Source organism: Helianthus annuus, chromosome 8, assembly GCF_002127325.2.
Source record: "Helianthus annuus cultivar XRQ/B chromosome 8, HanXRQr2.0-SUNRISE, whole genome shotgun sequence".
Classification (NCBI taxonomy): Eukaryota; Viridiplantae; Streptophyta; class Magnoliopsida; order Asterales; family Asteraceae; genus Helianthus; species Helianthus annuus.
Window position 1 is genome coordinate 127108453 of NC_035440.2, and position 12443 is coordinate 127120895.

Below are 12443 nucleotides of genomic sequence, written 5' to 3' on the forward strand. Positions count from 1 at the left end.
ACACCTTAAGTCCATCGCCATTCGGTCACTCGTGCAACACCCTTTTGGGTCTAGGTCCATCGCCATTAGGTCATTCATGCAACACCTTTTTGGGTCCCAATAATGGGTCTTAACATACGAAACATGAGAAGTGAAGTAATATTTTTTTTAATTTTTTTTCCATTTACTTGAACATGATGTTTAGTTGTAAAATGTAGAAAAAAAATATGTATTTACTCTGGCAGAGTAATTATGTACAAGAAATTAGTCTACTAATGTAAATACATGAATTTTTATTTTTTTTAGATTCTAAGATTAAAATACGTGCTTTACAATATTTTTCATGATACACCAAAGTATAACAACTCTAAATGGATTCATATGCTTTAATTATATACACGTACCAACAATCTGATTATGACTTGTTTATTAAACACTTTAAATCGATTAAACTTGAAATTTAGACATTTCAACGACAATACTTTTCACGAGACAATGAAACATAATTAAATTCAAATGCATTTATAAGACCAAATTGTATAGACATATAGTTGTCTAAATGTTACAATCCGAAGACGAGCCGTTTATTAAACATTAAACATCTTTAATAAATCAACTCAAAACTTAATTATTTAAAAAACAGTATTTCTCAAGACACACCAAAACATAGCAATTTCAAATGTATGTAAACGATTGAACAAAAATTTAATTATTTTCTTCTCGGGCATCAAGTATAACTCTCAAAATTCAATCTTTTATTGCAATCTTTCAATATATTTACAAAACAAGTGTATCCTATTTGATATTTGCTACAGTATTACTATTATACAAGTATATGTATCTATATAATATAATGTGTATAGCTCCTTCAAAAATCCGAGCTTCAATGCAAAAAAAGTATAATATGATCATCTAACCTAACATGAATGAACTGCTGCAATTCTTGATGAATCCCAGTTAGCCATCAAACCTGAACTGTTGGTCTCATGGAACCTATGCATAATCCGAATCAATGTTCGCGCTTTCTTTGCTCCCTGCGAGCCCCCATTCGTGGATAACGTGTACAAGAAACCGATCAAATTCGTGTTGTTTGCGAGAACAGCGATAACTTCATTCCCCAAATTGTTACACAAAGCCAACAGGATGGAAACGCAGTACTCTTTTGCAGCACGCGAAGACGATGTTTGGAGCGTCTTGATGATCAATGGCAAAGATGAGGACTTCAAGATCGTGTCTGACCCGTCAAAGCTCTCGGATAACGTGGCTACGACGGCTAATGAATCTGTAACAATTTCGGGTTTTTCTGATGTGGAAATGAGGTTGGTGAGCAATGGGATGATCCCGGATGAAAGGGCGGGTTGATGGTTTCTCGGGTAAAGTAGGATCCCGAACAAAGCGGCTAATGAATTCTTTTTACCACATGATGTTCCGGTTTTGATATGTTCGATCAAAGCTGGAATCGCTTCGGGGATTTCACCGATGAGTTTCTGATTCGTTTGGACCGATGATAAGTAAAAGATTGTCGCGGCTGCTATCTGTTTGGATTCTTGTTTCAGTCCGGTTTTCAAAACATTGACAATCAGATCTAACCCGCCATGATTGATGATCACTCTCTTCCCGTTCGAATGCTTCGAAAGCTTGAGTAAACCCGCAATAGCATTCTCTTGAGCGATTGGATCAGACGATGAAAGCAGGGCTAACAGAGGAGGGATCGCTCTCGCTTCAATCAAACAAAACCGATTATAAATGTTTGATTTCGCGAGTAATCTGATCTCAAAAGCTGCTTTGCTCTTTTGTTTCTCCGTCCCATTACGCAATCTTCTCACAAGGTATTCGCTTAAAAACTTAATCGCTTCTGCACAGGCTGGACTACCAGGGAGAATCGTGGACGAAATATCACGACTCTGCGATTGAAACTTCGAAATTTGTACCCCATGATCAACACAATACTGATGAATAACCTTCCTAAGGTTCAAATTGGGTACCAGCTCTGTTGTTGCCAACTTTTCCCCCGTTTTCGGGCACATTAAGTTGCCCGATTTCAGCCATTTCTGAATCGATACCCGATCGTAAGTCTGCCCGGTGGAAACAGTCACCGGATCGGTCATCAATTCAAGCGAAATCGGGCACCGGAAATCCTCAGGGTTTAAACAACTAAGGATCTCCAAATTAGGTCTTCCAGTAACCAATTGTTCATCATTAACAACATCTAAAGCAGAGTTTTCAAACAAAACTCCTCTACAATACCTCATAAATCCAGCTAAAGTATTCAACAAATGCAACTCCCGTTCGTTATTGTCATCCAATTCTAACGAAATTTGTTCATCTAAAAACCTAATCTCCTTATGACACTCACTCCAACTATCAATCCTCAAATAATACAACACGCGCTTAATCATAATCGAATCCGGCTCAAACCTGTTCTCAAACTGGTTCAAAATCAACATAACTCGCTTCATCGCGTATTCATCATCCGGATTTACTTCAATTCTCACTTTTCCTGCTTGTTTCGCCACCATCTCCACCAGTTCTTTCACCTCACACGACACGTTAACCTCACTCATCGGAAACACATCCAACGCGGTCGCAACTGCGCGAATAAACGACGAAAACCGCTCCGCTACGTAGTGCGATTTCATCAATAACCAAACCCTAGCTCCCGGACGCCGGCAATCTTCGATTAAAAACAGAATCTTCTGCAAAGCGTGGTGCAGCTCTGAGAAACAGAGCACTACGGAATCTGGAAACCGGATAACATCATGTTCGTAGACTTCAGTGAACAATATCGACAGAACTGAGATCTGGCGAATTGTTTCACGAGCGTTACGTCGTTGTGTAGCGAAGAATTCTGACTGGTGGCTGGTGATTGAGGTGGATAGAGTGATGAGCGACCCGAGAAGAGTCGCCGGATTAACATCTTGTGACGGAATAACCGCCGGAAAGTTGAGAATCCGGCGAGAGTTGTGGTCTGATTTTTTGTGCATAGTTTGTTGTATAGACAGAGTTTGTTATTTCAGTTAGGGTGGGTTTGTTATATAGAAGGATCTAGATATTTGTAGGACACGTGGCACTAATTTATGCGCGTTAGAGATATGAAAATCAAGTGGCGGTTAAACTGAGACACGTGTCTAGGTGACGCGGGAAAACTGGATTGGACGGTATGTATTCAATCAAGGGTTTCTGGTTTCTTAATCCACTTAATAATACAGTATATTTTAATAATATTATATGCATATATTTAAAGGAAGAGTATATGTCCCAAAACTTGTATCCAATCCACTAGAATAGTCGGTTTCAATCCATCATGACAAAACTTTTACTTGTATCCTATCACTTGTTCGTTCATCATTACATAGCTTTTGTAATAAAGTTTAGTAATTTAAACATGATAATGTTATTACATTGTCCTTTTAATCTTCTCGTATCAGAAAGATAACGCCGTAACCAAGTCTGACCAAACCAGCGCAAGCCTGGTTAAGACAACGTAGTCTGGGCAGATCTTGGCTAGAATCGCCATTTAGATGGTCTAAAAAAGAAAGTCACCGTTAAAAAAATCACTACATGCTTTTTTTATAAAGTTGATGATTGACCCGATAAACCCACTACAAATAATAGCTAAGGAATATCAAGTGTATATCATTTGCCGCCACATACATATACATGTTAGTTGTTGTGGAGTCTAAAGGTTGTATTAGACTATATTTTCCTCCATAACTAACTTTTTCCTTAGATACCATTTATATAATCACCTCATATTGGTTTCAACTCCCTTAAAATGTCATATATATCCTCACGTTGACAAAAAAGTTACTTCAACTAATATGAAACTTTCAATTTCTTACTGTGACTATAGATAGTGATGAAGCTTGAAATTTTCGACCGAGGGTCGAAAACGTATATACCTAAAAAATTATAAAACCAGGGGGTCGAAAACGTATATATCTAAAAAATTCTATATGAAAACTACATACCAGGAACTACTGAGCGAAAAGTTTGGGGGATCGCCCCCCCGCCCCTACAAACCTGCACCCCTGACTATAGATACAAAAAGCATGTACATATTTGCATATCAAAATGCCTATTTACACACCAAACCCTAGCTTTATAAACGCCGCATAAAGGTCTATACGCGACGTATAGCTACCTTTTTCAATTTCCAAGATAATCTCTGATTCACATCTAGTGGTCACTTTATATGAGTAAAGTTCACGTCCAAAGTGGCTTATCTTACAAAACATACGAAAGGCATGAAAAAGCCAAAAAACGCGGTGGCATTTTCGTAATTATTTACTCGTAGAGTAATTATCAAAATTACTCTACAAATGATCATGTAGAGTAATTTTGATCTTGTAGAGTATCATAATTACTCTACAAATGATCTTCTATGGTAATTTTTATCTTGCAAGGTAATTTTATACAGTATCATATATAATTACTCTACAATGATTTTTGTAGAGTAATTTTGAATTGTATGTTATTTGTAAACTTGCAGAGTAATTTTGATACACTTGTAGAGTAATTTTGATGCAAAGTAATTTTGATAAACTTGTAGAGTAATTTTGATAATTACCCTACAAGATCAAAATTACTCTACAAGAACATTTTACAAAATTACTCTACAAGATCAAAATTACTCTACATGATCATTTAATCATCTAATTCTCCAAATAGCCAAGTTAGTTCAACTAGACGAGTGCTTCTAAACATGATTATGGTTGGAGACTTGGTATAGTTTATTCACTTTGTTTACTTGGAAGTTACTTGGTGACTTAGGTTATATAAAATGTATGCATATAATCATAAAATTTATGGAACAAAACTTCAATCTAAACCTATCCAACATAAGGATTTGTTGGCAACTTGATGTTCTAAAGTTCAAGAAAGATTAACATGTTTTAAAGTTCTTAACAAACCTCTCTCTCTCTATATATATATATATAGGAAAAGTGTAAAATACAATACGGCTTAACGTGCGTGATTAATGTTTTCATCATGCATGATGAATGTTTTCCAACATGCGTGATTTGGGTTTTTTAGTTTGTAACGTGCGTGATTTTCAAATGAACGTGCGTAATTATCTAGCGTACGTGATGTACATTAAGCCGTATTGTACGTTAACTGGCCTATATATATATATATATATATATATATATATATATATATATATATATATATATAGAGAGAGAGTAGGGATCCTGCGGAAAGTGTGTTTTTCCTAGAAAGTCTAGGAAGCAATCTGGGCCATCCAATGGGTGTGTTTAATGGTTGAGATGAAGTCAATGGCAATCTTGTAATTTTTTAGTTTATTTAATTCATTGTTTTAAAAGACTGGGGGCAATTTTGTCAATATACCGTGTTTTAAATCAATTAGATAACCGCAATCCCTACTTTCACGGGATTTTCCCTCTCTCTCTCCATTATTGATTTGATTTTCTCTCTCTCTCGCTCTCTCTCCAATCCAACCCTAAACCTAATAAAACCTGCGATCTCTTTCCCCTTGCTGCTGGCGATGCAAAACAGGACCCCAAGAGCATTCAGATTTCGGTTCCAAGGCTTGTTCATACCCTTTTTCTTCACTAGTTATTCATATCTTGTGTTGTGATTAAAGTTCTTAAAGTGCATATACGTTTTCGGTCGTAATCTGCTTGTAACTTGGCTGCGTTTTTGCTGTTTTAATTGATGATTGTAGAGAGGCTTGTACCGTGGTTTCTGAGTCGTTCTTGATAAATGGAAGGATTACAAGCATGGATGGTAAAACACAGCGTCAAGAAAACTGCTTGTTGTTAAAACACAATGTCAAGAATACTCCAGCAATCTGCTTGCTGTTAAAACACAGCGTCAATAAATCTGCTTGCTGTTAAAACACAATGTCCAGCAATCTGTTTGTTGTTAAAACACAGCGTCAAGGAAATATGCTTGCTGTTAAAACACAATGTCAAGGAATCTGCTTGCTGTTAAAACACAATGTCAAGAATCCTCCAGCAATCTGCTTGCTGTTAAAACACAGCGTCAATAAATCTGCTTGCTGTTAAAACACAGCGTCAAGAAATATGCTTGCTGTTAAAACACAATGGCCAGCAATCTGCTTGCTGTTAAAACACAGCGTCAAGAAATCTGCTTGCTGTTAAAACACAATGTCAAGAAATCTGCTTGCTATTAAAACACAATATCAAGAATCCTCCAGCAAATCTGCTGACTTAAAACACAATCAGATTTGTTAAACTCCAGTATAAAAACAACCTATTGTAAAACACATTATGATGTAATGTAATCATCAAAAAACACCAATGTGATGTAATGTGACATAGACAACAATATAAAACACATTCAGAGTGTTAAAATGCAAAAAGAACTGTTGAAACACAACCTGATTATATATTGACTTCAGAGTGTTAAAACACACTGACTTCAACCTCTCTGACTGGTAAAACACATCACCAAGACCTGCTGATAGTTTTCCAGATAAATACATTGACCTCCAGATTTGAATTCGAAAAAAAGAAAAATTCCGAAAATCATGCAATGTTAGTTAATGAAAAATAAATTCCAAAAATAAAATTAAAATGTGAAATTACATAGTTGCCCTTTTAGTTAAAATAACTCAATGCCACATGTCCAATTCTCATTGCTTCCTAGACTTTCTAGGAAAAATAGACTTTCCACCCAACTCCTACTATATATATATATATATAGGGGAAGGTTCATTTGAGAAGAAAATTTAATTGAGAAGAAAAAGAACAAAGGATACAATTGTAAAACATTAAATACTTTTTTACTTATTTCATTTATTATCATCTTTGACTAACTAATTAGTCATAAAACTATCATCCTTCACACTAATGTTTTTTTGACTACACACATCAAAAGTTACCCTACACCTTTCGAAATTTACCCTACACATGTTGAAATTTAACCTACACAACCCGTAATTTCTCATATACACATTGTAATTTATCCTACACTCTAAATTATTTTATTTTATTTTTTTGAAAAAAATATATATTTTGAAAATAAATTACAAATTTTAATGTAGTTAGCTATTAAAGAGGATTACTACTAATTAATGATCTTTGTAGGTTTACCATATTACCCTTATAGTAACATTAAATATTTATATTAAATGAAGTAAAATGAAGCATTCTTATTGGTTGAAATTTCTTCTTTTTTCTTCTTACAAAAAGTTTTTCTCATTTGAACTCTCCACTATATATATATATATATATATATATATATATATATATATATATATATATATAACATTGGACCTCAAAATGGTGATGTACCATCTTTGTTTACCTTGGTAAACATGTAGTAACACTCCTAGAGGATATCCAAGGAAGGAGAAGCAAGAAAACAAGAAGAAAAATTGAAGAAACAAGCTTAAAACTCACTATTTTGAGCTTTAAACAATCTATCCAAGTTAAGAGAGTTTGGAAGTGATTTAGAGGTTTTGAAAGTGTTTAGGAGGTGGAGAAGTATTATATTCATAAGTGGGTATCAGGGTTTGGTGTTTAATGAAGGTAGTTGGGAGTTGGAGAGAGGAAGGAAGTGAGATATAAACCCAAATTCGTGAGCTGCCAACAATCTGGCTGAAAAAAGGGCCCTGTGGCGTCGCATGACATGGAAACTAGTTTCCCCTCGCACGACACGAGAGAGGTTTTTTTTTTGAATTTTGCAAAATGTGCAGTTTAACCCCCTGAGGTTGATTTTGTTGTTATTTCATGCTAAAACCTCATAGTTAAGCATGTTTTAGGGTATTTAAGGTGTATACAAGCATGTGTACGATATTATTCACATCACATATGAATTAACTTTTCAAAGTAAACATCTTGTTGTATGGCTCAGTTTTGTATGAAGCGCGTATTTCGTGATTGTTTATGTATTGTGCAAGAATGATTAAACAAGTATGATCTAAAATGCGATTTCAATTATGATCAAGTTTCTGAATTATAAGGATTGGAATTGAAATACGAATTATAAATAAATCAAAAAGAGAATTACAAAAATACAGAATGTTACACTAAATATGAGAGACACTCATCTAGCTTAATGCACTACCATTTTTTTTAATTTTGAAATTATCATTATCATTTATATATGATAAAATTTAAACTGAATGAACAGTAGTTTATTATTAAATTAAAATTAGAATTAGAATTAGAATTATTTAAAACTAGAATTGAATGAATAGTAACATAATTAAGAGATGAGCAAATGGTATCGGGTATAAGTACCGGTCTCAAATTTACCAAACCGGTGTATTTTCGGTACCGGTTCTGCACAGGTATTCACCAGTTTTTACCCTCAAATACCGGTGCCGTACCAGTACCTACCGGTACCGAACCGTACCATACTAGGTATATTTGGTACCGGTACCCACTTTCGGGGATTTTGGTAACGGTATTTTTGGTACCGGTTGGTACCGAGCTCATCAAATCCTGTAGCAACGCATCAATGCAAGTAATTGCACCGTTTAGATTACTTTTGGTAACTTATTTTGCTTTCTTTTTTGTCTTTTTCTGGAATGAATGAATTGTAGCATGTAAAATTAACTTGAATATTTAGAATATTGATGAGCAAATCGTATCAAATCCTGTAAACGAACCGGTATCGTATCGGTACCAAATTTACTATACCAAATCATTTTCGGTACCAATTTGGTACCCACCTTTTGGCGTTTTCAGAATTGTTACTTTCGGTTCGACACCAATCTAGCACCATACCTGTATTTATTGATTTTTACCTTCAAATACCATACCGTATTGTACTGAGCATTTTCGGTGCCGGTACCTAATTTCGATGATTTTCCGAATCGGTACTTTCGCTGCCGTTACCGGTATCGAGCACATCCATATTTTAACGTGTTAGCACCGTAATAACTGAACTGAAAACAACCGAATTTCCAACGTGTAGGACGTGTGGGTCCTATTATTATATATTAGGTTATTTAAAATCGTTTTTTTATGATGGAGTGACTATCCTTACCACGTCATTTTATTTATGTTTTGATATTCGGTATCTGTTTGCCGTTGCTGACACGCCTTTTGTAGTCATTGGGTCCCGCCGCAACGCGCGGGCGAAAAATAACTAGTTTCAATAAAAACACATTTTCATTAACTAAAAAACAAAATTCAATAATTAAAAATAATAAACCTAAAGAAACTTGAAATAAAAAAATCCAAAAACTATAAATTAAAAAAAAAACCTAAAAGTTGCATGGCCAATCCCATGGGCTGGGTTGGAAATGGTTGGGTGGAAAGTGGTTCGGTTTGATTTGATCGAACTTTTGGGCTAAAATTTATCGGCTTTTAGGATGCGGTGTTTTTGTATGATGAGCCCTTCATTTGAATATTTTTTAGATGGTCGATGTGTGTCGGTGTGAATATATTTTTAGCTCTTTTTAACACTTTATTCAAGTTTTAAATTTATAAAATACGATATTTTACTAACACTAAACACACATATGGGCAAGTGCACCCATCGTGAGCGTAGTATAGTGTTGGTAAGATACCGAGGTCATCCAAGAACACAAAAGCTTTTAGTACCGGTTTATCCTCAACGTCTAATCAAATCAAAATTTTAGAAAAAGGTTTTAAACATGAAAATAAAAACTAAAAATGTTGAAAAATAAAATAAAAATAAAACAGATAGACAAGATGAATCACTTGGATCCGACTCGCCTTTAGTGTAACCTTTGATGATTTCCGCACTTTTACACTTTTTAAGAGATTAGATTATCTTAGTTATAGTACTAGACCCCTCTTTTGAAGGTGACGTTACCCTCAACCTAGTAGTTTGAGTCAGCAAGGATACAATCCTAAAGGGTCGGAATATTGAAAGATAATTAATTAAGTTATTAATGTGTAATGTGGTAGGCCCCTCTTTTGAAGGTGACGTTACCCTCGGCTAAGTGGTTTGAGTCAACAGAGATACAATCCCAAGTAGCCGAGGTTAATGTATTAATAGTAGTTTACATATGAGGGGATCAAGCCATTCGCACCCCCGCCATCCAATACCAGTGGGTATTGAAGGAGGTCCTAGTAAGCTTGACCCAGGTCCTTGCAGGAGCTATACACTGAACAAGGCAAGAACCTTACCAAACCATTCCCTTAACCCCCGACCAGGTAGCCAACATATCTCTATATAGACCGTAGAGATATGAATGCTGTATATCTTTTATTTTATATAGACAATAAAATAATGCCAAGACACCACGGACAAATGATAAGGAAGTTTCACCTTCAACATAAGAAACTAGTTATTAAAGTTATTAATACAAAACCAAATAAAAAGTGCAAAAAGATTAAAAATCAAAAGTATTACACTAAATGCTTGTCTTCACCAAGTGATGTAAGAGACTTAGGCAAACATGGTCTTTGATTGTCAAGAACTCTTACTATCAATCTTGGATCCCGAGACTACTACACACACTCTATGATGGATGATGGTGGTGGATGTGGGTTGTAGTGGTGGTGGAGTGTGGGTGAAGTGGGAGAGAGGTGGTTTGCCAAGGGATGCCTTTGAAGTGAACCAAGCACCTCTATTTATAGCCTGCACAGAAGCCCGGACACGGCCCCGTGTCCATCCACTTTCTCTTTCTTCATTAATTGCGATTTGTCTGCATTAGCTCCACACGCCCCCGTGTCCGCTGGGCACGGCCCCGTGTGCAGAAGCGTATCTGTACTACCAAGATTTGCTTGAATTCTGCGAATCTTAACGTTGACCACAGCCGTGTTGAGCTGGGCACGCCCCCGTGTCGAGAATAGAAACTTCTATAGCTTTGTCTTTTCTGCAGACAACTGGCCATGCCCCCGTGTCCGCTGGGCACGGGGCCGTGGTCAGCCTTCTGTTATCTTGTTTTTGCTTGGGAAGATGTTGTCGAGGGGTCGGGCATGCCACGTTTATTCCTTTTCTTGTAATTATGTTAGATTTTGCTGCATATTTGCTCCTTTTGTTCATTTACGCTCGTTTAATCCTGAAAATACAAAAGTAAGACAAAAGCACACTTTTTCCAACATTAGTACTAAAAAAGGGTTAGTTTTATACCTTATTTGATGTAATTTATATGTTGCATTTTACACACATCAATGGCATAAAAGTGTAGAGAGTATAATATAAAGAGTGGAAAAGAATGTGGTTTAAATGGTGTAAAAGTTTATGATAAAGTTAAAATTTGATGGTTTCTTAAAAAAGGGGCAACCTCATGAACCCGCTCTTCCTACTCAATACAAGTACCTCAGACACTTGAGGTAGTGTACCCAGGGTACTCGATGCAACCTGCATTACATCAGGGGTGTCCAAGTAAGGCATTCCTCCCTCCGCGCAGACCACGCGCAGACGTTTAACCTCTTCTGGCCTCTTATGTCTGCACCGCACAGACCACGCACAGACGCTTAGCTCTATAGTAAGTTTGTTTTTTAGGAGACATTTCATTAAAAAATGTTTTCAAACCTCTACGCGTCCTCTTCCCCACGCAGACATGGTCTAATGTCTTCCCACCTCTTCCAACCTCTTCCGCACCTTCCTCCTCTCAACCCCAAAACAAAACAACCGCCGTTCACAAAAACAACCAAAACCCTAATCTCCAATTCACACTCTCACAGACTACAACAAACCAAATCATGGGTCTAAGTTCTGCTTTCTGCTTTCTGTGGTCTCTTACGTTATTACCCAAATAAAAAAGATGGTTATATCACTATTGTGAGACCTTCTACTGTCACACCCCAACCGATGGTGGAAACATCGAGGCGTGGCACTGAGTGAAACAGATTGTCCAAAAGTTTCCATAACAATTAAATTTACCAAATATTTTAAGTAACACGTCCCATACCATGTCATATAAGATAAAATAATTATTACAGCACAAATCTAGGCAAATTGTTCTGTTCTGACAACTCAGGTTTCATTAGTACAGACAACTATTTGTTGGTCTCTAAGACTCTTTCCTAGCCTTGATTTCCAAGAAAATAGACACCTTAAGCACTTGTCACATACGTTAAAATAAAAGTCAATACACAGAGTGTAAAGGCGAGCATACAAGTTTGATAATAGCATATAGAGTTCGAAATAGTTTACGCATAACCAGCACGTACACTGAGTAAAACGAAGCATGTTAGTTATCGACATGAACCTACCGATACCAATGACTGCGGGTTGACTGCCCAAGGCAGTTCGTAATACATGATCACCACTGTAATCCATGCAAATAATTATCCTTAACAACCCCCGAGTGAACGGGTGCTGAGTCCAAACTATAGTACTATCGTTGCTAAGGCAGGTAGACAACATTCCATGTGTAAACATAACAAACAAGCATTCATTAAGTCATGTATAACATGCGGTAACGATTAGCGTTTAAAGTATTACGTAGTGTGTTCGGTTGTGATTTTGTATAAGTAACGTATGTAACACCCAAAAGTGCGTAAAGCAAAAAGGGATCGAGTATACTCACAGTGGTTGATGGA

The 12443-nt window shown here is 36.3% G+C and overlaps 1 protein-coding gene across 1 annotated transcript; it reads right to left on the minus strand.

The window, feature by feature from the left end:
• Positions 1-713: 713 nt before the first annotated feature.
• On the minus strand, positions 714-2996 carry LOC110915260 (U-box domain-containing protein 19-like). The gene has a single exon (XM_022159928.2). The coding sequence runs from the start codon at positions 2961-2963 to the stop codon at positions 897-899; it is 2067 nt and encodes a 688-aa protein (XP_022015620.1). The 5' UTR covers positions 2964-2996; the 3' UTR covers positions 714-896.
• Between the last annotated feature and the right edge of the window lie 9447 nt (positions 2997-12443).